This window comes from Lepisma saccharinum, chromosome 26, assembly GCF_977018435.1.
Source record: "Lepisma saccharinum chromosome 26, izLepSacc3.1, whole genome shotgun sequence".
In the NCBI taxonomy this organism is placed as follows: Eukaryota; Metazoa; Arthropoda; class Insecta; order Zygentoma; family Lepismatidae; genus Lepisma; species Lepisma saccharinum.
Window position 1 is genome coordinate 19,140,308 of NC_139254.1, and position 25,433 is coordinate 19,165,740.

General features: G+C 36.8%; 1 protein-coding gene across 1 annotated transcript in view; it reads left to right on the plus strand.

Annotated features, from left to right (window-relative positions):
• The first annotated feature begins 2,563 nt into the window (after positions 1-2,563).
• The window catches only part of LOC145979422 (uncharacterized), a 57,377-nt gene continuing 34,507 nt past the window's right edge, over positions 2,564-25,433 (plus strand). The window contains exon 1 of the mRNA XM_083112307.1: positions 2,564-2,839. Within this exon, the coding sequence (XP_082968433.1) occupies positions 2,767-2,839 (73 nt within the window). The 5' untranslated portion in view covers positions 2,564-2,766. The remainder of the gene's footprint in view (positions 2,840-25,433) is intronic.

Below are 25,433 nucleotides of genomic sequence, written 5' to 3' on the forward strand. Positions count from 1 at the left end.
TTTTCGTTGATACAGGGTCCTGGAGGTGATTGTTCATCTCTGCGGTTATCTGGGACAGTGTTGTCTTGTGCTTTCGGGTCACTATTCGCTTCAACACACGTCGATCCCTGTTGGATAACTTTGTTTTTCGCCCACTATTCTCCTTTGCAGACGTTGTCTGTAGGCTGTCAGAACAGTTGACACTGTGCTCCGTGCTACACCAACAAGTGTAGCTGTTTTTGTCACAGATGCTCCAGCCAGGCGGGCTCCTATGATCATGCCTCTTTTGAAGTCTGAAAGGTCGGACATACCTACATATATGTGGATATCTGAATTATTCAGATACTAATTAAATAAATTACACAGATATCTATAATCTACAATCTAGATAACCTGTGTCTTCATGTAATAGACTGTCTTAATGAACGGCCTGCAAAATTAAGGGTTATTGTCGATTTTTTCTGACGCTGTTGCCACATTAAATTCACCTCAAAATGCTGTGGAAAATGTAGCTCTAGCGAAATTTTCGCTACAACTACAGGAATTTTGTAGATTCGCTACCGCTACAACTACAATTTTCAAAATGTAGCGTCGCTACAGCTACAAATTTTGTAGCTAGCTACAGTAGAGACGCTACAAGTAGCTCGCTACTTCTGACCACTGCTAAGTTGTTACGTTAGGTTAGCTAGGCTTAGTTCTCCTTTTCAGTTCTTACGTCGTGCGCTCTAGAATCTGGCAGCCACAGATTAGAAATAGCTGGCAGCATGGTAGATAGAGCTGGCAGGGGAAGTGGGGAGCGGGGAACATGCCGCTGACCAACCAGAGAATAGACCACCTAGCGGTGGAGCCGAGAGTTACGCAGTCGCGGGAGGAAGCTGCAGCGCTAACTTCGTTCTGCACGTTGCTGTGTTGCCAATTCACCGCGTTGCTGATGGTGTTTTGCCCAGTGTTGATTCCTGTTTGTTATGAGCGGAATGTAGGAATGACATACGTGGGAGTAATTGTTGTCGCGTCCTGTATTGCCTAACTGCATTGTTTCTTCGATAAACGTGTATATGGCATGTGATGTGACGTTTATTTGTACTCTCGTTGTTCCATTGCTAGCTTTGTATCGTACGATGGCGAACAGAAAGGAGGTAGTTCGTAGCCAAGGCAGGAAAATAATGTGTAGGGTTCATTTATATTTTCAAAAGGAAGCAGAAAACAGTGGTCCCTTGGTAAGTGTGCACAAAGTGCAACAGAGAGTGTCGGAAGCTTGTGGAGTGTCGCGAACTGTGCAGCATATTGTTAGGGAAGGCAAAGATAGGCTTGAGGCGTCGGGATCCATGTCATTTGAATCACCGCGCAAACGAATCAAAAGGAACAGTATCACAAAGGCAATCGACGGTTGCGATAAAGATATAATAAGAAGAATTATCCTCGGGTTTTATGTAAAGGGTTAATATCCAACACTGAACAAGTTTTCGTTGATTTGCATACACAAATAAGCTTTCAGTGGTGAGTTTCGTCGTTGTGGAGGATACTGAAGTCTATGGGGTTAAAGTACAAAAAGAGCAACGACGGCAGACGATTTCTGATGGAGAGAGCCGATATAGTTACAGCCAGAGTAACGTTTTTGCGAAAAATGCATCTTCTAAAAAATAAGGAACCTTTGCCCTATAAGTATTTCATTTAGATGAAACGTACATACATCAGAATTACGCTCCAACGAAAATCTGGCAAAATGAAGAGGGTACAGGGGGTTTAAAAGTGCCTGTGGGTAAAGGTGGACGCATTATTGTTTGTCACGTAGGTTCCAGTCACACTGGTTTTCTACAGGAATGTAAATGAGTTTTTAGTGGTTTTTGCAGTTTTTAGATACGCTTGACGAAAGGAACATCAAAGACGCAGTGATTGTAATGGACAATGCTAGCTACCATTCGATACAGTTGGAAATAATTCCTACAACGTATACACTTGATATCATACACTTATCGGTATTCTACTGGCCACAAGATGGGGATAATACGCATTCTCAGGCCATACGCGAACAATGGGACGTCTGTATTTCATGGTTCTTTCGATTTCAACTCGCCTTTCCCGCTACTCTGGCAACGCTGCAGTCTCTCTCTCTAACCGGCCTGTCTCGTTGCGCTGGATAGGTCGTTTCCCCGCTCTCCACTTCCCCTGCCAGCTTCTAGAGCGCACGCCGTAACAACTGAAAAGAGCTATAGCATAAATAATACATTTGCAGTGTATTGTATTAATGCTAAAAGAGCCAAACCTAACAGCTAATCTAACAACGTTGTTATTCCTCTTCTGACGTCAGAACGCAAGGTTGTCCTAGCGTTGTGCGATAAGGGAGACCGCGTTAAGTGGTGGTTCTTGTATTTCAGGAATAAAAGCAGGCAATGAAGAAAACATCGAGAATTGAGCACTTTTAAACACGATAACTTGGAATTTCCAGACTGTTCGGTGCCCTGAAAAGTCGAGTAATCGTTCTCCGAAGTCGGAACCGAGATGGGTAACTTTCCCCCTTTTTAACCTCCCACTTACTTCTACTCAAAGTTGGCAACTCTGGTCATGTGTATGTCTATGGTCTTACTCAGCTGATCGTGATGTCGGGCTCTCTGGTCACGATCAACTTTCTTCCTGTCAGGAAGTGCAAAAGGTCGAAGAGCAATGATCATGTGAATATATTTCGTCACGAATCGGATCTCTCTTGTATGTCGTCATTGTAAAGGACTGAAAGAAGAAAGTCTGAGAACATACCTGCCCGTGTATTTGAGGACTATTAATTATCAAATCATGGATAAGAAACAATTTTTACTCTGTGCAACAGCAGCGATATTAATTTGTACTGTCGCTGAAGCTAAGGATCGTAAGTAATCGACGGATTTTGCTTTAATATATATATTTTTAAAATTGTTCATGTTGAGAGACTTACGAGACTGTAGTCATCGTAATTTGGAGCAGTTTAACTGAATGTGCCGAAAGAATTGTAAGGTAAATAATTCGGTAGTACTTGCAATCAGGATATTCACAAAATCATCCGATAGCGTACGGTTTTTGTGTGTGTGTTTGTGTTTGTTTTTATCTTGTACGATTCTGCAGCACTATCCTGGGGAGACATACTGTAAAGTAAAAAAAATTGCATTTTTTTTTTTCTTTTTTGGAGTTCACTTTGTTCAGATAGGCACGTCCGTGAAGTTAGCACCGAACTGAAACGAGAACTAAGCGACCTGAACGCAGCTGAAGCTAAGGATGTAGATGGTAGCTCAGGGTTGCCAGGAGTGTAAAAAAAAGCCATCCAATTCGAGAGAGCCGGAAAATTATGCAAATAGCAGTTTATGAATTTATATTTGTTTTCGGGTGGGGGGGGGATACACGAAAGTCACCGATATTACAAAAATGTATGCACGTACGGATACAAATGCAATTGTAATGGGTAAATTGAAAAAAAAAACCGCAAAAAAAAAAAACGTAGGATTTCATAACTACAACATTTTTCTATAAGCCTGCATACTCAACATCATTCTTCCTACTATATTCTAGCATCTAGAGTACTCCCACCGAATTGAAATGTCACAAAATAACGTATACGAGGGAATAATGAAAAACTTAATGTCCCGCGGTGTCCAACCTGTGGCCCGCGAGGATTTGGTTTCCCAAAGAAATCAAAGCAGGTTCCTTCCCCAAAAATCTTGTATGCTCCATATATATCTTCGAATCGGATTCTAGGTTCTAGGGCATTTTCAATGGAATCCTACGTACCGAGTATAAGGGGGAAATTTTAAAATTCCCTCATGTCCAAACTGTGGCCCGCGAAGATCTGATAATCAAGGGTGTCGTAAGCACATCCTTTGTTTATCACCCTGTATAGTCAAAATATTTCTTCGAACTATATTCTTGGTTCTAGGGAACTAGCACCGAACTGAAATGTCACAAAATAACGTATACGAGGGAATAATGAAAAACTTAATGTCCCGCGGTGCCCAACCTGTGGCGAGCGAGGTTTTGCTTTTACAATGAAATCAAAGTACGTTCCTTCGGCAATCACCCTGTATGCTCCATATATTTCTTCGAATCGTATTCTAGGTTCTAGGGCATTTTCAACGGAATCCTACGTACCGAGTATAAGGGGGAAATTTTAAAATTCCCTCATGTCCAAACTGTGGCCCGCGAAGATCTGATAATCTAGGGTGTCGTAAGCACATCCTTTGCTTATCACCCTGTATAGTCAAAATATTTCTTCGAACGATATTCTTGCTTCTAGGGAACTAGCACCGAACTGAAATGTCACAAAATAACGTATACAAGGGAATAATGAAAAACTTAATGTCCCGCGGTGCCCAACCTGTGCCCCGCGAGGATTTGGTTTCACCATGAAATCAAAGTACGTTCCTTCGGCAATCACCCTGTATGCTCCATATATTTCTTCGAATCTGATTCTAGGTTCTAGGGCATTTTCAATGGAATCGTACGTACCGAGTATAAGGGGGAAATTTTAAAATTCCGTCATGTCCAAAGTGTGGCCCGCGAAGATCTGATAATCTAGGGTGTCGTAAGCACATCATTTGTTTATCACCCTGTATAGTCAAAATATTTCTTCGAACGATATTCTTGCTTCTAGGGAACTAGCACCGAACTGAAATGTCACAAAATAACGCATACAAGGGAATAATGAAAAACTTAATGTCCCGCGGTGCCCAACCTGTGCCCCGCGACGATTTGGTTTCACCATGAAATCAAAGTACGTTCCTTCGGCAATCACCCTGTATGCTCCATATATTTCGTTGAATCGGATTCTAGGTTCTAGGGCATTTTCAATGGAATCGTACGTACCGAGTATAAAGGGGAAATTTTAAAATTCCCTCATGTCCAAACTGTGGCCCGCGAAGATCTGATAATCTAGGGTGTCGTAAGCACATCCTTTGTTTATCACCCTGTATAGTCAAAATATTTCTTCGAACGATATTCTTGCCTCTAGGGAACTAGCACCGAACTGAAATGTCACAAAATAACGTATACGAGGGAATAATGAAAAACTTAATGTCCCGCGGTGCCCAACCTGTGCCCCGCGAGGATTTGGTCTCACAACGAAATCAAAGTACGTTCCTTCGGCAATCACCCTGTATGCTCCATATATTTCTTCGAATCGGATTCTAGGTTCTAGGGCATTTTCAATGGAATCGTACGTACCGAGTATAAGGGGGAAATTTTAAAATTCCCTCATGTCCAAACTGTGGCCCGCGAAGATCTGATAATCTAGGGTGTCGTAAGCACATCCCTTCTTTATCACCCTGTATAGTCAAAATATTTCTTCGAACGATATTCTTGCCTCTAGGGAACTAGAACCGAATTGAAATGTCGCATAATAACGAATACGAAGGAATAATGAAAAACTTATTGTCCCGCGGTACCCAACCTGTGGCCCGCGAGGTTTTGCTTTTACAATGAAATCAAAGTACGTTCCTTCGGCAATCACCCTGTATGCTCCATATATTTCTTCGAATCGGATTCTAGGTTCTAGGGCATTTTCAATGGAATCCTACGTACCGAGTATAAGGGGGAAATTTTAAAATTCCCTCATGTCCAAACTGTGGCCCGCGAAGATCTGATAATCTAGGGTGTCGTAAGCACATCCTTTGTTTATCACCCTGTATAGTCAAAATATTTCTTCGATCGATATTCTTGCTTCTAGGGAACTAGCACCGAACTGAAATGTCACAAAATAACGTATACGAGGGAATAATGAAAAACTTAATGTCCCGCGGTGCCCAACCTGTGGCGAGCGAGGTTTTGCTTTTACAATGAAATCAAAGTACGTTCCTTCGGCAATCACCCTGTATGCTCCATATATTTCTTCGAATCGTATTCTAGGTTCTAGGGCATTTTCAACGGAATCCTACGTACCGAGTATAAGGGGGAAATTTTAAAATTCCCTCATGTCCAAACTGTGGCCCGCGAAGATCTGATAATCTAGGGTGTCGTAAGCACATCCTTTGATTATCACCCTGTATAGTCAAAATATTTCTTCGAACGATATTCTTGCTTCTAGGGAACTAGCACCGAACTGTAATGTCACAAAATAACGTATACAAGGGAATAATGAAAAACTTAATGTCCCGCTGTGCCCAACCTGTGCCCCGCGAGGATTTGGTTTCACCATGAAATCAAAGTACGTTCCTTCGGCAATCACCCTGTATGCTCCATATATTTCTTCGAATCGGATTCTAGGTTCTAGGGCATTTTCAACGGAATCCTACGTACCGAGTATAAGGGGGAAATTTTAAAATTCCCTCATGTCCAAACTGTGGCCCGCGAAGATCTGATAATCTAGGGTGTCGTAAGCACATCCTTTGTTTATCACCCTGTATAGTCAAAATATTTCTTCGAACGATATTCTTGCTTCTAGGGAACTAGCACCGAACTGAAATGTCACAAAATAACGTATACAAGGGAATAATGAAAAACTTAATGTCCCGCGGTGCCCAACCTGTGCCCCGCGAGGATTTGGTTTCACCATGAAATCAAAGTACGTTCCTTCGGCAATCACCCTGTATGCTCCATATATTTCTTCGAATCGGATTCTAGGTTCTACGGCATTTTCAATGTAATCGTACGTACCGAGTATAAGGGGGAAATTTTAAAATTCCCTCATGTCCAAACTGTGGCCCGCGAAGATCTGATAATCTAGGGTGTCGTAAGCACATCATTTGTTTATCACCCTGTATAGTCAAAATATTTCTTCGAACGATATTCTTGCTTCTAGGGAACTAGCACCGAACTGAAATGTCACCAAATAACGTATACGAGGGAATAATGAAAAACTTAATGTCCCGCGGTGCCCAACCTGTGCCCCGCGAGGATCTGGTTTCACCATGAAATCAAAGTACGTTCCTTCGGCAATCACCCTGTATGCTCCATATATTTCTTCGAATCGGATTCTAGGTTCTAGGGCATTTTCAATGGAATCGTACGTACCGAGTATAAAGGGGAAATTTTAAAATTCCCTCATGTCCAAACTGTGGCCCGCGAAGATCTGATAATCTAGGGTGTCGTAAGCACATCCTTTGTTTATCACCCTGTATAGTCAAAATATTTCTTCGAACGATATTCTTGCCTCTAGGGAACTAGCACCGAACTGAAATGTCACAAAATATCGTATACGAGGGAATAATGATAAACTTAATGTCCCGCGGTGCCCAACCTGTGCCCCGCGACGATTTGGTTTCACCACGAAATCAAAGTACGTTCCTTCGGCAATCACCCTGTATGCTCCATATATTTCTTCGAATCGGATTCTAGGTTCTAGGGCATTTTCAACGGAATCCTACGTACCGAGTATAAGGGGGAAATTTTAAAATTCCCTCATGTCCAAACTGTGGCCCGCGAAGATCTGATAATCTAGGGTGTCGTAAGCACATCCTTTGTTTATCACCCTGTATAGTCAAAATATTTCTTCGAACTATATTCTTGGTTCTAGGGAACTAGCACCGAACTGAAATGTCACAAAATAACGTATACGAGGGAATAATGAAAAACGTAATGTCCCGCGGTGCCCAACCTGTGCCCCGCGAGGATTTTGTTTCACCACGAAATCAAAGTACGTTCCTTCGGCAATCACCCTGTATGCTCCATATATTTCTTCGAATCGGATTCTAGGTTCTAGGGCATTTTCAATGGAATCGTACGTACCGAGTATAAGGGGGAAATTTTAAAATTCCCTCATGTCCAAAGTGTGGCCCGCGAAGATCTGATAATCTAGGGTGTCGTAAGCACATCATTTGTTTATCACCCTGTATAGTCAAAATATTTCTTCGAACGATATTCTTGCTTCTAGGGAACTAGCACCGAACTGAAATGTCACAAAATAACGTATACGAGGAAATAATGAAAAACTTAATGTCCCGCGGTGCCCAACCTGTGCCCCGCGAGGATCTGGTTTCACCATGAAATCAAAGTACGTTCCTTCGGCAATCACCCTGTATGCTCCATATATTTCTTCGAACCGGATTCTAGGTTCTAGGGCATTTTCAACGGAATCCTACGTACCGAGTATAAGGGGGAAAATTTAAAATTCCCTCATGTCCAAACTGTGGCCCGCGAAGATCTGATAATCTAGGGTGTCATAAGCACATCATTTGTTTATCACCCTGTATAGTCAAAATATTTCTTCGAACTATATTCTTGCTTCTAGGGAACTAGCACCGAACTGAAATGTCACAAAATAACGTATACGAGGGAATAATGAAAAACTTAATGTCCCGCGGTGCCCAACCTGTGGCGCGCGAGGTTTTGCTTTTACAATGAAATCAAAGTACGTTCCTTCGGCAATCACCCTGTATGCTCCATATATATCTTCGAATCGGATTCTAGGTTCTACGGCATTTTCAATGTAATCGTACGTACCGAGTATAAGGGGGAAATTTTAAAATTCCCTCATGTCCAAACTGTGGCCCGCGAAGATCTGATAATCTAGGGTGTCGTAAGAACATCATTTGTTTATCACCCTGTATAGTCAAAATATTTCTTCGAACGATATTCTTGCTTCTAGGGAACTAGCACCGAACTGAAATGTCACCAAATAACGTATACGAGGGAATAATGAAAAACTTAATGTCCCGCGGTGCTCAACCTGTGGCCCGCGAGGATTTGGTTTCATCATGAAATCAAAGTACGTTCCTTCGGCAATCACCCTGTATGCTCCATATATTTCTTCAAATCGGATTCTAGGTTCTAGGGCATTTTCAATGGAATCCTACGTACCGAGTATAAGGGGGAAATTTTAAAATTCCCTCATGTCCAAACTGTGGCCCGCGAAGATCTGATAATCTAGGGTGTCGTAAGCACATCCTTTGTTTATCATCCTGTATAGTCAAAATATTTCTTCGAACGATATTCTTGCTTCTAGGGAACTAGCACCGAACTGAAATGTCACCAAATAACGTATACGAGGGAATAATGAAAAACTTAATGTCCCGCGGTGCTCAACCTGTGGCCCGCGAGGATTTGGTTTCATCGTGAAATCAAAGTACGTTCCTTCGGCAATCACCCTGTATGCTCCATATATTTCTTCGAATCGGATTCTAGGTTCTAGGGCATTTTCAATGGAATCCTACGTACCGAGTATAAGGGGGAAATTTTAAAATTCCCTCATGTCCAAACTGTGGCCCGCGAAGATCTGATAATCTAGGGTGTCGTAAGCACATCCTTTGTTTATCACCCTGTATAGTCAAAATATTTCTTCGAACGATATTCTTGCTTCTAGGGAACTAGCACCGAACTGAAATGTCACAAAATAACGTATACGAGGGAATAATGAAAAACTTAATGTCCCGCGGTGCCCAACCTGTGGCGCGCGAGGTTTTGCTTTTACAATGAAATCAAAGTACGTTCCTTCGGCAATCACCCTGTATGCTCCATATATTTCTTCGAATCGGATTCTAGGTTCTAGGGCATTTTCAACGGAATCCTACGTACCGAGTATAAGGGGGAAAATTTAAAATTCCCTCATGTCCAAACTGTGGCCCGCGAAGATCTGATAATCTAGGGTGTCATAAGCACATCATTTGTTTATCACCCTGTATAGTCAAAATATTTCTTCGAACTATATTCTTGCTTCTAGGGAACTAGCACCGAACTGAAATGTCACAAAATAACGTATACGAGGGAATAATGAAAAACTTAATGTCCCGCGGTGCCCAACCTGTGGCGCGCGAGGTTTTGCTTTTACAATGAAATCAAAGTACGTTCCTTCGGCAATCACCCTGTATGCTCCATATATATCTTCGAATCGGATTCTAGGTTCTACGGCATTTTCAATGTAATCGTACGTACCGAGTATAAGGGGGAAATTTTAAAATTCCCTCATGTCCAAACTGTGGCCCGCGAAGATCTGATAATCTAGGGTGTCGTAAGCACATCATTTGTTTATCACCCTGTATAGTCAAAATATTTCTTCGAACGATATTCTTGCTTCTAGGGAACTAGCACCGAACTGAAATGTCACCAAATAACGTATACGAGGGAATAATGAAAAACTTAATGTCCCGCGGTGCTCAACCTGTGGCCCGCGAGGATTTGGTTTCATCATGAAATCAAAGTACGTTCCTTCGGCAATCACCCTGTATGCTCCATATATTTCTTCGAATCGGATTCTAGGTTCTAGGGCATTTTCAATGGAATCCTACGTACCGAGTATAAGGGGGAAATTTTAAAATTCCCTCATGTCCAAACTGTGGCCCGCGAAGATCTGATAATCTAGGGTGTCGTAAGCACATCCTTTGTTTATCACCCTGTATAGTCAAAATATTTCTTCGAACGATATTCTTGCTTCTAGGGAACTAGCACCGAACTGAAATGTCACAAAATAACGTATACGAGGGAATAATGAAAAACTTAATGTCCCGCGGTGCCCAACCTGTGGCGAGCGAGGTTTTGCTTTTACAATGAAATCAAAGTACGTTCCTTCGGCAATCACCCTGTATGCTCCATATATTTCTTCGAATCGTATTCTAGGTTCTAGGGCATTTTCAACGGAATCCTACGTACCGAGTATAAGGGGGAAATTTTAAAATTCCCTCATGTCCAAACTGTGGCCCGCGAAGATCTGATAATCTAGGGTGTCGTAAGCACATCCTTTGATTATCACCCTGTATAGTCAAAATATTTCTTCGAACGATATTCTTGCTTCTAGGGAACTAGCACCGAACTGTAATGTCACAAAATAACGTATACAAGGGAATAATGAAAAACTTAATGTCCCGCTGTGCCCAACCTGTGCCCCGCGAGGATTTGGTTTCACCATGAAATCAAAGTACGTTCCTTCGGCAATCACCCTGTATGCTCCATATATTTCTTCGAATCGGATTCTAGGTTCTAGGGCATTTTCAATGTAATCGTACGTACCGAGTATAAGGGGGAAATTTTAAAATTCCCTCATGTCCAAACTGTGGCCCGCGAAGATCTGATAATCTAGGGTGTCGTAAGCACATCATTTGTTTATCACCCTGTATAGTCAAAATATTTCTTCGAACGATATTCTTGCTTCTAGGGAACTAGCACCGAACTGAAATGTCACCAAATAACGTATACGAGGGAATAATGAAAAACTTAATGTCCCGCGGTGCCCAACCTGTGCCCCGCGAGGATCTGGTTTCACCATGAAATCAAAGTACGTTCCTTCGGCAATCACCCTGTATGCTCCATATATTTCTTCGAATCGGATTCTAGGTTCTAGGGCATTTTCAATGGAATCGTACGTACCGAGTATAAAGGGGAAATTTTAAAATTCCCTCATGTCCAAACTGTGGCCCGCGAAGATCTGATAATCTAGGGTGTCGTAAGCACATCCTTTGTTTATCACCCTGTATAGTCAAAATATTTCTTCGAACGATATTCTTGGTTCTAGGGAACTAGCACCGAACTGAAATGTCACAAAATAACGTATACGAGGGAATAATGAAAAACTTAATGTCCCGCGGTGCCCAACCTGTGGCGCGCGAGGTTTTGCTTTTACAGTGAAATCAAAGTACGTTCCTTCGGCAATCACCCTGTATGCTCCATATAGTTCTTTTTCCATTTTCTGAACCAATATCTTCCATCTCCTGGTATTGCAAACCACTCCCTTCTTACTTATTTTTAATCCTGTAGGCACTGTGCCTCTCTCCAAACATTTTCTCAGAAACTTCTCTTGTTCGTCTTTGTGTATTTCTTTCCTCTTTAAGTCCTTCCAGTTGTTAATTTTCCTCATTGGTTCAGAAAATGGAAAAAGAACTGATATGGAATGAAATAAGGGCAAGAAGAAAGGAGATAAAAATAATAAAGGAGAACCTTAAAAGAATTGAAAGAGCTATTGAAGATGGTCTCACCATTTTTACGAGAGAATATACATTTTACGAAATGAAAAGCTGGCAGGAGAAATTTAGAGATAAAATACAAATAAAGTTGAAAAAGAAGGGAGAGGGACTAGGATGGAAAGAAGAAAGGGGAGAAGAGGAAGAAGAAGAGGATACCAGAAGAAGAGTTGTGGTAATAGGGAACGTTGACCTATCAAAAGAAGAGGAAGCTTTTTTAAAACTAGGAAGAGGTTTCAAAGTTAAAGAAAGAAATGTAGATTATGAGGAAGTTATATATGACATTGAAGAAGCAGTACTCCATATAAAAGAAGAACCAGCTAGAGACAAGATTAGAAGAAGAACAGCAGCCATACTGAAGAAAGAAATGGGAAAACAAAGAAAAGTAGATAATTTGAGTCAGAAAGAAAGGGAAGGGATAAAGAAAATCAAGAAAAGAAATGATGTGGTGATAGAGCAGGCAGATAAAGGAGGAGCAATTGTGGTGATGGAAAGAGAATGGTACGAGAGGAAGTTTGAAGACCTAAAAGAAAATGGATATGAGGAGATTTGTGGAACAGAAGAAGAACAAACTATAAAAGAAAGGGTCATACAAGACTGTAGGAGGAGTGGATTCAAGAAATGCATAAAGGAGACAGGAAGACTACCAAGTTTGAAGGGCTTTCCAAAGATACACAAAGAGGAGATAAAGTTAAGACCAGTAATGAATTGCAGAAACAATATTTTGGAACCCTTGGAAAAGAAATTAAAGAAAGTTATTGAAGTGTTAGTAACACAGCAAGAAAGCAGAGCAGTTAAGAACAGTGAGCAAGTAGTAGACCTCATAAAAGGACTTAAGTTAAATAAGATGAAGACGACAATGTTTAGCTTAGATGTAAAAAGTATGTTCCCAAGCATCAAGAGGGAACACGTTTTGGACATTATTAAAAAGAGAATGGGAAAGGAAATTATAGGAGAATGGGATAGTGAAAGGGTAGTGAAGGCGCTGGAAACCATTTGGAATAACGGTTACAGTATAATGGGAGATAAAATAATGTTAATGACTGAAGGACTGAATATAGGTTCTAGCCTAAGCCCAGCATTGGCTGAATTGGTTATGAATGAATGGGAAAAGAAAGTGATAGAAAAAGGAGGTGACAAAATAATTTTGTTTTGCAGATATGTGGACAATTGTTTTGGCATATGGAAGGGAACAAAGAGGCAGCTTGACATTTTTGCCAAAGAAATACAAGATGAAGAAGGAGGGATTTTATTGGAACTTGAAATAGAAGAAGAAGGCAAGTTAAGCTACCTTGATATATTGATGAAAAGGAAGAGAGGAGAAGAAATTGAAACCGCTTGGCATCAGAAGAAGTGTGCAGCAGGGGTATTCTGCCACAAAAGAAGTGATGTAAGTGAGGTGACAAAAAGAAATTTCATAAAGAATATGGAGGACAGAATAACGAAAATATGCACTAAGGAATGTGAAAAAGAAGGCAAAATAAATAGCCTATGGAAACAGCTGGAAAAGAATGGCTATGAAAAGCAGGATAGACTGGACATAAACAGAAGGAAGAAAAGAGGAAGGGGAGAATTGGAAAAGAAAGAAAAAGATGAAGAGAAAGAAAAAGAGAGGTGGTTTGGAATAAGGAGTATGGGGGAGACCACAGAAAAGATATGTAAAGTGCTTAGGAAAGCGGGCATTAAAACTTACAGGAAGGGAGGGAGAAGCATCTTAGGAATAGCGAAGAATGCAAACAAGAAAAAGGAAAACAGAGAAGAGGAAGAGGAAGGGATTATCTACGAAGTAAAATGTAAAGAATGTCAGAGTGTGTACATAGGAGAAACGAAAAAGAGACTGAAAGATAGGTTGAAACAACATAGGGATGATGTACGACTTAAGAGAGAGAGAAATGCGATATTTAAACACACGAGAGAAACAGGACATGACATAGAGTGGGATGAGGCTAAGCAGATAGGAAGGGAGAAGAGAATGCTAGTGAGAAAATGGAAGGAAGCCAAGGAAATAGAGAGGAAAGGTGAAGAAGACACAATGAACTGGAATGGGGGACTGAAGTTAAACAAAGAATGGAAGAAAGTGTTAGTAAGAGTGGAAAGGACAAGAGAGAAAGAGGAGAGGAGAAGGAAGAAAATGAAGGAAAAAGAGCGTGATATATAAAGCCCAATCCACATTCTATATGGAAGTATATATTTTTCGCCTTTTAGGTGAAAGTATAGTGAAAGCCACCTGCGAGAAAGTTCCAAAACAACTTTCTATTAGTCTGGAGGGAGTAATGTTTTTGTGTATATAATGCCCTGTTTTTGGTATCTTGTTACTTTTGTACTTGATACAGAGTCTGATGAAGACCTTGCTAGAAGGTTGAAACGTTACGTTTAGTTTATGTTTTTAATAAAATAAATTACTGCCTTGGTCAGCATATTTATATTTTTTCATGATCTCTTCAAGTGTAATTTAATCAAAAATAAAAAATAGCTGTTTTTCTAAGTGTAAAAAAGTGAAAATTTGCTTCACGCAAGAGTTCAACATTCAATTTTTTTAGATTAAAATCGCAAGATTTAGATAATTTCCCCTTATGTTTAAAATTTCACTTTTTTAAAATTCCAGTGTAAATAAATAACTAATTTTATTAAAAAATGTTATTTATTTGTTTTGAATAGGGTTGAATTTCAAAATCCTTTTCCTATTGCAGATTTTTCTAAGCTAATTAAATATCAACAGAAATGTTGGAAAGAATTCTCATGTAACCTAGTGTTTTTTTTTACTCAGACAAATCAATAGTCTCGTCACGATAATTCTTTGCATTCCAAACATTCCTGAGTGTGTGCGTGTGTGTAGAGATTGATGCACTTACGGGTGCGTGTGAACATTAAGACATTGACCTGTTAAGAATGTCACATCGATAATACTGGCTCGGGGAATGTCATGTGACTTGACATGCTGATTGGTTGGCTAAGGAGAATTTCCCATTAATAGTCTTGTCACGAGAATTCTTTGCATTCCAAATATTCCCGAGTGTGTGTGTGTGTGTGTGTGTGTGTGTGTGTGGAGATTGATGCACTTACAGCTGCGTGTGAACATTGGCCTGTTAAGAATATCACATCAATAATACTGGCTCGGGGAATGTCATGTGACTTGTGCTGATAGGTTGGCTAAGGGGAATTTCCCGATTAGTAAATTGAGCTTATAAATAGAGGTTTGCTATCTTAAATTATTATTTGTGAATTAGAGGTTCTAAGAAGAGGTTTGTTAATAATTAATTACCTAAAATTATATAGTTTTTGAGAAGAAACATATAAAAAGTAAATATTTATTGCAGTGTATAGTATATATATATATTATAAAATTTTCTATTTTCCTACGGATTTTTAATAATATAAATTCATAATTATTTTTAATTAAATATATTAACCTAAAAAATTATATATATAAAACCTAATTATAAAACAATAAAATGAATAACAAACAAATTACATTAAACCAAAAACAAGAAATTTTTACATCATGTTGTATATGATACAACAGATATAAATAATGAAGCATTAGATATTCCAAATTTTTTAGCTAATCTTAAATCCAAAATTAAAAATGAAGTCTGTAAAAAACTTACAGATTTTTCCCTCAAAATATATTTTATTTTATCATCAATGTATAAAAATCCTCGTAATGAAAAAAAATAATTTCATCCTACCCGTGTGTTACTTTTACACAAGGGTGACATTCTTAAATTAGATGATATTTATGATAGAATTTGTGAAGAACTCAAGTTAAAACAACAAGAGTCCCAAGGGAGAGGTTCAGGTTGGTCACTTTGTGACACAAACCATAAACTTGAATTGAAAATAGCAAAATATACCCCCCTTGGGGGTGGATCTAGTTATATTAAACTGCCTGAACAGATTGAAAGCAAAAAAGCTGTATTGAATATTAAAAATAATGATAATAAATGTTTTCTCTGGTGCATCGTACCATATTTTCATCCAGATAAAAATCATAAATACCGTGTCTCCCAATACAAAAATTTTGAAACAAAATTTAAAAAAGCCATGTCAGGAATAAAATATCCAGTACACATCTCAGCTATAGAGCAATTTGAAAAACAATATAAACAGTATAATAATCAATGGATAGCTGTGCATGTTTATTGGTATAATGAAAATCATATTAATATACTTAAACACCATTCACAACCATATGGTGCACATATTATAAGATTATTATATGTTAAAAAGGGAAACAAGAAACACTGTTGTCTCATACAGGATCTCCCAAAATTGGTAAGAAAACAAATAACATCAGTTCATTATAAAATTACTATATGTGATAGATGCCTGTCAATATTTTATGGAAGGGGTAACAAATCATGCGAACAGCAATTAGAGGAACATGTTGAAAAATGTTATCTTTATCCTCATGTAACTTACAAATTTCCATCCAAAAATATAAAATTTTCTAATTATAATTCATTAGTACAACATCTATTTGTAATCTATGCTGATTTTGAAACAGTACAGAAACCAGTGGCAACATGTATCCCAGATTCGAATGTATCAAGTACAACAAATATAGCATGAAGCCTGTAGCTTTGGACTAAAATTAGTAAAAACTTATGAAAAAGTATTCCACATCCATATATTTATCGAGACGAAGATGCACCTCAAATATTTATTCAAACACTTCGAGAGTGGATTGAAATTCTTGCTCCAGTGTTACATAAAGAAATACCAATGAAGGAACTTACACCACAACAAAATTGGGAACATAATAATAGTTTGTTGCAAATACTGTAATAGATATTTTATTTTTGATAGTGAAAAAAAGAAACACCACAACCATTTTAATGGAGAATATATTCATACAATTTGTAATTCATGTAACTTGAAAATACAGAAACCTAACTTCATTCCAGTATTCATTCACAATTTGCAAAATTTTGATACACATTTATTTATCAAAGGATTGGGGTATGATGGAGAGAATATTAATATTATACCACGCACTAAAGATAAATATATTGCCAAAGAGAAAACTATTAAATTAAAAAATGGAACAAAAGTTGTTCTTAGATTCCTGGATTCATATCAGATTCTTTCCAGCAGTTTAGCTACTCTGGCGAGTCAATTAACCAACGAAGAATTTGTTCACACAAAATAATATTTTGTTGAGGATAAGATAGAATTGCTGAAAAGAAAAGGAATCTTTCCATATGATTACATGGATAGTTTTGAAAAATTTAATGAGACACAGTTACCATCGAGAGATAAATTTTATAACAAACTTCAGGGTGAAGAATGTAGCGAGTTAGATTATCAATATGCACAGAGAATCTGGAAAACACTAAATTGCAAAACAATGGGAGATTATCATGACAAGTACTTGTTTCTAGATGTTCTCTTGTTAGCTGATGTGTTCGAAACTTTTCGAGAACGTTGTTTTAAATTATATGAACTAGATCCTGTATTTATGTACACAACACCCGGTTTATCCTGGCAGGCTATGCTTTTAAATACAAAAGTTGAAATTGGTCTTATTAACGATATCGACCAGCTCATGTTCGTTAAATCTGCTAAACGTGGTGGTATAGTCCAGTGTCCTTAAGATATGCAAAAGCAAACAATAAATATTTACCTAGCTATGATCCTCTACAACCATCTAAATACATATTTTACATCGATATGAACGCTTTATATGCGTGTGTCATGACTCAATCACTCCCAATTCGTAATTACGAATGGATGACCGATATAGAACTTGAAAACAGAGATTTCTTAAACTGGTCTGAAGATCATCCAAAACGTTGTCTACTGGAAGTTGATTTGGAATATCCATCAGATCTCCATGACAAACACCATGGATTAGCTATGGCACCAGTTTCTCAAAAGGTCCCAGGTACAAAGGAAACAAAATTAATATTATCATTTGAGAACAAAACTAATTATGTTCTTCATTATCGACTGTGAAAATTTTATTTGGAACATGGTATGAAATTAATAAAAATCCATAAGTGGTTAAAATTTGACCAAGAAAAATGGTTAGCTCAATATATTAAGAAAAATACAGACAATCCAATATAAACAAATTCGAAAGTTCAAAAACAATTATTATAAATTAAGGAGTAACTCCATATTTGGAAAATGTATAGAGAACAAAGAAAATCGAGTAAGGTGTAATTTGGTGTCCGATCGAAAAAACTTCAGAAACTTACTGCCGATCCCACATACAAAGGTTTTACAAGAATTACTGATAATCTGACTCTCATTGAAAGATCTAATACCAATGCAATGTGTGATGCACCAACAGCTGTGGGTGTTGCAATGCTTGAATTATCTAAATTAGAAATGTATAAATTTGATCATGTTATGAAACTTAGATACAAAGATAAAATTGAAATAGCATACATGGATACTGATAGTTGTGTGAATGTGATAGAAACACCTGATTTAAACAGTGACTTGCTTTCTATGAAAGAATATTTTGATTTTAGCAACTATCCAGAAAATAATTTATTATACAGTCTCGAAAATCAGATTATCCGGGGGAAAATGAAAGATGAGGCAGCAGGGTCTATAATAACAGAATTTACTGGTCTAAGACCAAAAATGTATTGCATAAATATTAAAGGCAAAGAAGAAATTAAAAAAAGGTAAGGGTGTAAGTCGACCATGTATAAGAAATTTTATAACGAAACATTTTAAAGAATGTTTATTTGAAAAGTAAACAATAAAGAGGTCTTCATATCATCTGTCTAGCAAATTAGCTAGTGTGTATACAATAAAATGAAACAAAATAGCTCTTAATGGGGATGATAATAAATTGCAAATATTAGATTGCAATGTCCATACTAGAGAATATGGACATTATAACACAAGTAAAAAGTGTGATAAATGTTTATGAATTAATTTTTTAAATAGTATTAAAATTGTTCTATCTTTATTATATTATATTAAATATTAATATTATATTTTTTAATATTTTTCTCATTTATTGTAATATCTATTTGCAGCGTTAGGTGGTGGTAGAGTAGCCCTAAGGCTAAATTTTTGCTCTAAAGTAAAAAGTAAAAATATATTGTACTATATTGTATCATATATATTAGTATTAAATAGTATAAAAATTAAAATTGTTCTATCACTCTCTCATTCTTTACATCATATATGTATGATTTCTCTACAATTAAAATTGCATTGCATATGGTATTTTCAGGTAAAGTTTCATGAAACCTACATATTAACTTAATATTTGTTCTATCATTAATAACTACCAATTTTCTTTTTGATGCATTTATTAAAAACATTGGTTTGTGAATTATAAACTCGTCTGGATTACAATACATAACGATATTTCCTTCAGTTCCCCTTTTAAATGTGCTTCATATAATTTCAAATAATCTTGATCTGCAATGTTTAAATTGTAATTTTCACGTGGGAATACATCATTTCGACCATTCTTCTGATATGCATTTTTAATTTTACAATTATCAAACTGGCTGCTATATTTTTCCTGATTGTCGCCTCTCCCTGTCTGAAACAATACAGCTGCAACTCTGGCATATCGTATTGTAGAGATTGAAACTGATTGGTAATATCGAATTCAAAGAATTTACCCTCCACTGACCTCTGTATGCATTGATATGTATAAAATTGTATAGGAATTTGAGGATTTTTCAAAATGTTGGCTTTGTATTTGAGAGCATAATTCGATTCATATTCAACTATAGGCATGCGTAACTCCATAGACTGAATCACACATTTTGCAGCTTCGGGTAAACTAGCATCATTGGCTGTTCCATCTGGATTCAAAGTTTTGTATCTCATTATCGAATTATGATCATTGGGTGATCTGCGAAATATGATACTTAAACCACCTTTCCACATAATTTCTTTATAATCAGAGAAAAAGCCAAATAGCAATCTCATGGGGAACAATACTGTGTGACTTTTTGCTTGAATTTTTGTTCCAGCCTCGAACCCACCAACTTTTTAATATACACTCTCTGATTTGGATAATTTTAATGTCCCCACTGTAGTGGACGTAATTCCAGGATAATCAATTCTGTCTATGACGGTACCATGCTTTCTGATTTCAATTTGTGCGAATAAAAATAAAACAAAATTATCTATAAGTTTTACATTAGCAGTAGCTGGATATTCTTCACCATTACTTTTCTTGACGATGTCAAATTTTATATACAAATCTGATCTATGTGGATGAATAAAACCGTCCCCTATTGTAATGTCAAATTGAATATCTTTATTCGGTTCATTGAGGTTAGCAAATGTCCTCCTGTTTGGAGGAATTGACTGCAACTCATAACTCTCGATATTTTCCATTGGTATTTATTTATTTATTTTAAATATTAATTTCTGTTATTGCAGTGGTATTAGCACCGGCAAAATAGATGATCTCGTTTTTCTCATTTGTAATTGTTATCTCTATGTAGTTCAGTTTCTCAAGAGAAACAGATAAATAGACTGGTGGGATTGGGGAATAGATGATAGGTTCCATAAATACTGAATTTGGCTTAAATGTAGCAATGGTACCTGTCTCTTTGTGCTACCAACTGAATTTTCTTCAGCTTTGATAATCATTTTTTTTGGCAATGTTGCAGTGAATATTCAATGTTTCTATAGCTAAGAACTTTGGTATAAATGTACCTATGTGCCTAATACCTACTTGTAATTTGCTATTGTTGGGGAAACCTAGAAGTTCGCCCATGTTAGAAAGGTCTACTGTTTCTTTGGTGGATACGATCTCCACTCTGTGTGTTACAGAGTTTTGAGATATCAATACAGTGTTAGGAAGTTCAGATTTTAAAGTAGATAAATTATATTATCCAGGAGAAATAATAATTTTTTCATTACCTACAAATATAGAATTGTTGTAGATAGTTACATTTGGCATCAGATACATGCTGTAGAAGGCTCTCAGAGCTATGGATTTTGGATAGATAATATCATCGTGAAGATGTAGTTTCAAGACCGAAGTCTCGCTGGAGAGATGAAAAATTCCCATATGTAATATTCCGCACTGCTTTTTGAAAATCTTGTAATTTGATGTTATGTATTTTATTTAATATTCTAAGCATCGTACTGCAAACATGACCACATATAATTTGATCGAAATCTTGAATACGTTCGTCGTTGTAATAAATCTTAACATGTTTTAAATAATGAATTAATGCTGTAGGGGGTACCCCTCGGAAAGAATCTAAAATAAAAGCATTGTTATTTTGTTTATAATAGCTTATCCAGTGGGTACCAATTGATGCACTTACAGCTGCGTGTGAGCATTGACCTGTTAAGAATGTCACATCAATAATACTGGCTCGGGGAATGTCATGTGACTTGTGCTGATTGGTTGGCTAAGGGGAATTTCGCATTAATAGTCTTGCCACGAGAATTTTTTGCATTCTAAATATTCCCGAGTGTGTGTGTGTGTGTGGAGATTGATGCACTTACAGCTGTGTGTAACACATGCAACATGCAAAAAGATTTTTTTTCAGATTTTTATGTTAACAGGCATAGATCCTGCACATGCTTGAATGTTACAGAGGGAGACAGTCTGGTGTTTTTTGTGTGAACTAGCCATGCTAAAATGTTAATCATGCAATGTATTGCAATATTTTGTATACCCCTGTTGATTATTTTTCTTGAGAACCAAGTAACGTAGAAAGGTGCGGTTTTTGCATTGTTTTTTTATGTTCTCTATCATTTGATACCAAACTCGATAATAATAACCAGAAGAAAGAAATAATGCCCATGAATGTGTTTGGTTTCAAGACGCATATTCAACCTGTAGAAATAAGAACTTCAGTAAACATGGATATCATTAGGGGTATTCATCGTAAACTAAGAGGTCTGGTTATCAACCATCTAAATAGTATCTGGTATGAAGTGTATGAAGATACAGGTAAACAATTGCATGTACTCAATAATAATTTATCGTGTTATAAAATTCCCGTCACAGGAAAAATTCAAATAAGTATCTCTCCATCCAATGCAGCAGTTGTACACATAGGTCGAAATTTGTACAGAATTAAACACAATAATATGATTCCCAACACAACTTACGATGTGGAAGCAGGTGATTATCTCTCTGCTGAAATAATTGGGGAATATGATAAATTAATTCCCCTCTTCATCGAAATAAGAATAATCTATCCTCTCATGAATATATATAGAAATACCAAACAAAAATAAAACAAATTAAAAATAAAAATAAATAAATAAAACAATGGATATATTTGGAAATAGAAGGCGACAAGAGATACCAGATAATTCCAGCGACATCGCCAGATTAGACGAGCGTCTTAAGAAACTTAAATCAGATTTATTAATTTTACAAAACTCACTAAATTTAAATATACAAGCTGAGATTACAAATCTCCAAACTGAATTAATTAATCCCATAGTGAAAATTGATGGAGAACTAAAATCCCTACTCCAAAAATATACCAACTTAGCCTCAATTGACAATGTTCAAAACAAGTTGAAAAATGAACTTAATAAATTCCGACAACTCCAAACAACTATTTCAGAGCAATTAAAACAAGAATTAAACAATCAAGCAAATAATATTCGTACCGAACTGCTTTCTATTATTCAAAATATCAAAACGCAAGAGCAGTACGAACAGGTCAATGATAGTATTCTCGAATTACGAGAGCAATTTCTATCTTTCTAAATTCCTACACTAGAAAATATTAAAATTGATTTGCAAACTGATGAGTTACACAGGGCCATAACAGAAGTTCAAGCCAAACTACAAACGTTGGAAGATTTTATCAATAATTTACCTTCATCTTCCGAATTAAATGCCATCGCACGCAGTGTTGCCAGTATCATATTACAGTTGGAGACTTATGAAGATTTCTGGAAGATACAAACTACCAAAGCTCATATTGAAGACACTTTGACAACCATGAGAAATGAATTGACAAATGTAGAGGAAACTCTGGAATTTAAGTTGCCAAGCATAACCGAATCTTTAAACATTATTCAAGAACAAATTACTAAATTAGAAAATCTGAATACCGAATCTGAACTATCCCATTTTCATCATCTTATAGATGACATACAGAACAAATTTGAAACACTGCAACAATCAACGCCTACACAAGATGACATACAAACACTTAAAAATGCTTTGAGCAATGTTGCAGATGCTACGGAGTTGGATGCTGTCAAACAAGCTTTGACCACACTTCAAAATACTGTAGCTAATTTACCCACTTCCCAGGAGTTAAGATCTGTTAAGAGAGCAGTAAGTCGAACACTCAAGTCAGAGGACATCAAGAACATTCAAGCGGAAATTGCTGTAATTCAAGACACCATCACTACTTTGCCTACCAACCAGATAGTCAACGAAGAAATCAGAAGTCAGGTACACGATCTTGCAAGCCAAAGTACTGAATTGAAACTTGTAGAAAGTTTACGAGATATTATTTCTAACATTAAGCTACAAATTACTACCCTCGAAAGAAGTCAAGAATCTGCTTTATCAAGTTGTACCTCACAACTTCATGATCTCAAAGAACAATTTAAACAATTGAATGTTGATGTGAAAATCAAACCCGGCTACGATGAAGTGGTACGCACCATAAACGAATATCAAGAATCAGTATTAAGCAGATTAGACGATCTTGAATTACGTGAATTTTCACTGTTGAGATAGTTAGACTTGAGAGTGTAGCAAATGTACGAGGGCACTGGACTTCTGTTAATGCAGGTAATGTTTACAAATTGTATCCCTATACTCAGTCTCATGATTTTTTTCTTGATGTAATTTTAGGTTTTTAAACTTTGGCTATGTAAAGAAGGGAAAACATATAGAAGTACCAAATTTCACCATACAGAGAAAAGATGGTGTGTATGGAGCACTTCAGAAACCTATTGCATATTGTGATGAATCTGTAAAGAAATATAAAATACATGAGGATGAACAATTAATTAGTTTTCATGTGGAAGCTGGTGACCAATTATTATTTGAAGTGAAACAATTATACCCTGAAAATAATCCATTTTATGTCATATTTTCTTAGAGAACCCGATGTCAAGACAAGATATAGTTAATGAATTACACAGACCAGCTCGTCGCAACTACAAACGATGGAGTGTGGTTACAAAAGGTGTAGATGATTTGTTTCAAGCTGATCTGATAGAAATGAGCATAAAAAAATTACATAAGATAAATCATGGTTACAAATATATGCTCACAGTTATTGATACATTCAGTAAATATGCGTAGGCTATTCCTCTCAAATCCAAGACAAGTACTTGTGTTACCGAGGCTTTAAAGTCGATATTTAGTGAGGGTAGGATACCAAAATATTTGCAAACAGATAGAGGAAAAGAATTTTACAATTCCACATTTACCAAGTTAATGCAACAACATAATATTAAACATTATTCTACATACAGTGATGTTAAAGCCAGTATAGTGGAACGATTCAACAGAACATGAAAAAATCGCATGTGGAGGCAATTTACTCTACAGGGTAACTAACTATAAATGGGTACAAACTTTACCCGAGCTAATTCATAATTATAATAATTCAGTACACAGAACTATTCACATGAAACCTGCTGAGGTAACCAAGTCTGATAAGTCTAGGTTGATTTCTACTGTTTATTGTCAAAAATATAAATACACTACCAAGAAACCAAAATGCAAAATAGGAGAACAGGTGAGAGTCAGTAAATTTAAACATTTTTTGTAAAGGGATTCCCCAAAAATTGGAGTACAGAGTTATTCACTGTAGTTCAAGTTTTAGCAGGGATAGAAATACATATATCATAAAAGATAGTTATAATAAAATATTGAAAGGGAAATTTTATGAAGAGGAACTTAGTAAAACAAAATATCCAGATACATATTTAATTGAGAAAATATTACGTAAGAAAAATAATAAATTGTATGTTAAATGGCTAGGATTGCCAGAAAGAAGTTGGGCAGATGCAAACCAAGTGATTCTTTGACACCAACATGGAATGTGGTACCGCGTTTACCAGATTTAATGAAAACTAGTAAAAAAAATGGGGAGTTGTTACCCGTTAATATAAGGTGCCTCTTTGTAGGTCCCTCTGGTTGTGGAAAAACCACTCTGCTGGTAGATAACTTCCTGCTCGCCCCTAATTGGCTAGATTAGGAAAATAGATACCTGTATGTATTCTCTAAAAGTTTAGAAAACCGAAATATCAACAACTCATGTAGTTGTACGAGGGACTTAACATAACTACATTTGCATCAAAAATAAAACCTCTCAATGATTGTTTGAAAAATTCTGTTGTAGTTTTTGATGACTAGACTGCTTTTATTTAGCTCAAACGTATTCCAAATTTCCTAAACAATTAGTACGAGATAATACAAACCTAATTTGTTTGTTTCGTCAAGATCATACTAATTTGAAACATGTATATGAAGATTACATGGGGGGTGACTTAAATTATAACCAATTTTCAAAATTCTGTTCATCCTGTTGGAACTGATGATTTTGGATTTGTTACCATCGACATGACTAGAAAACCTAACAATGGAAAATTTAGAAATAAAATCAATGACTTTTTGAACTTTCAAACTATATAAAATAACCTCTAATCAAAAATAAATATGTCTTA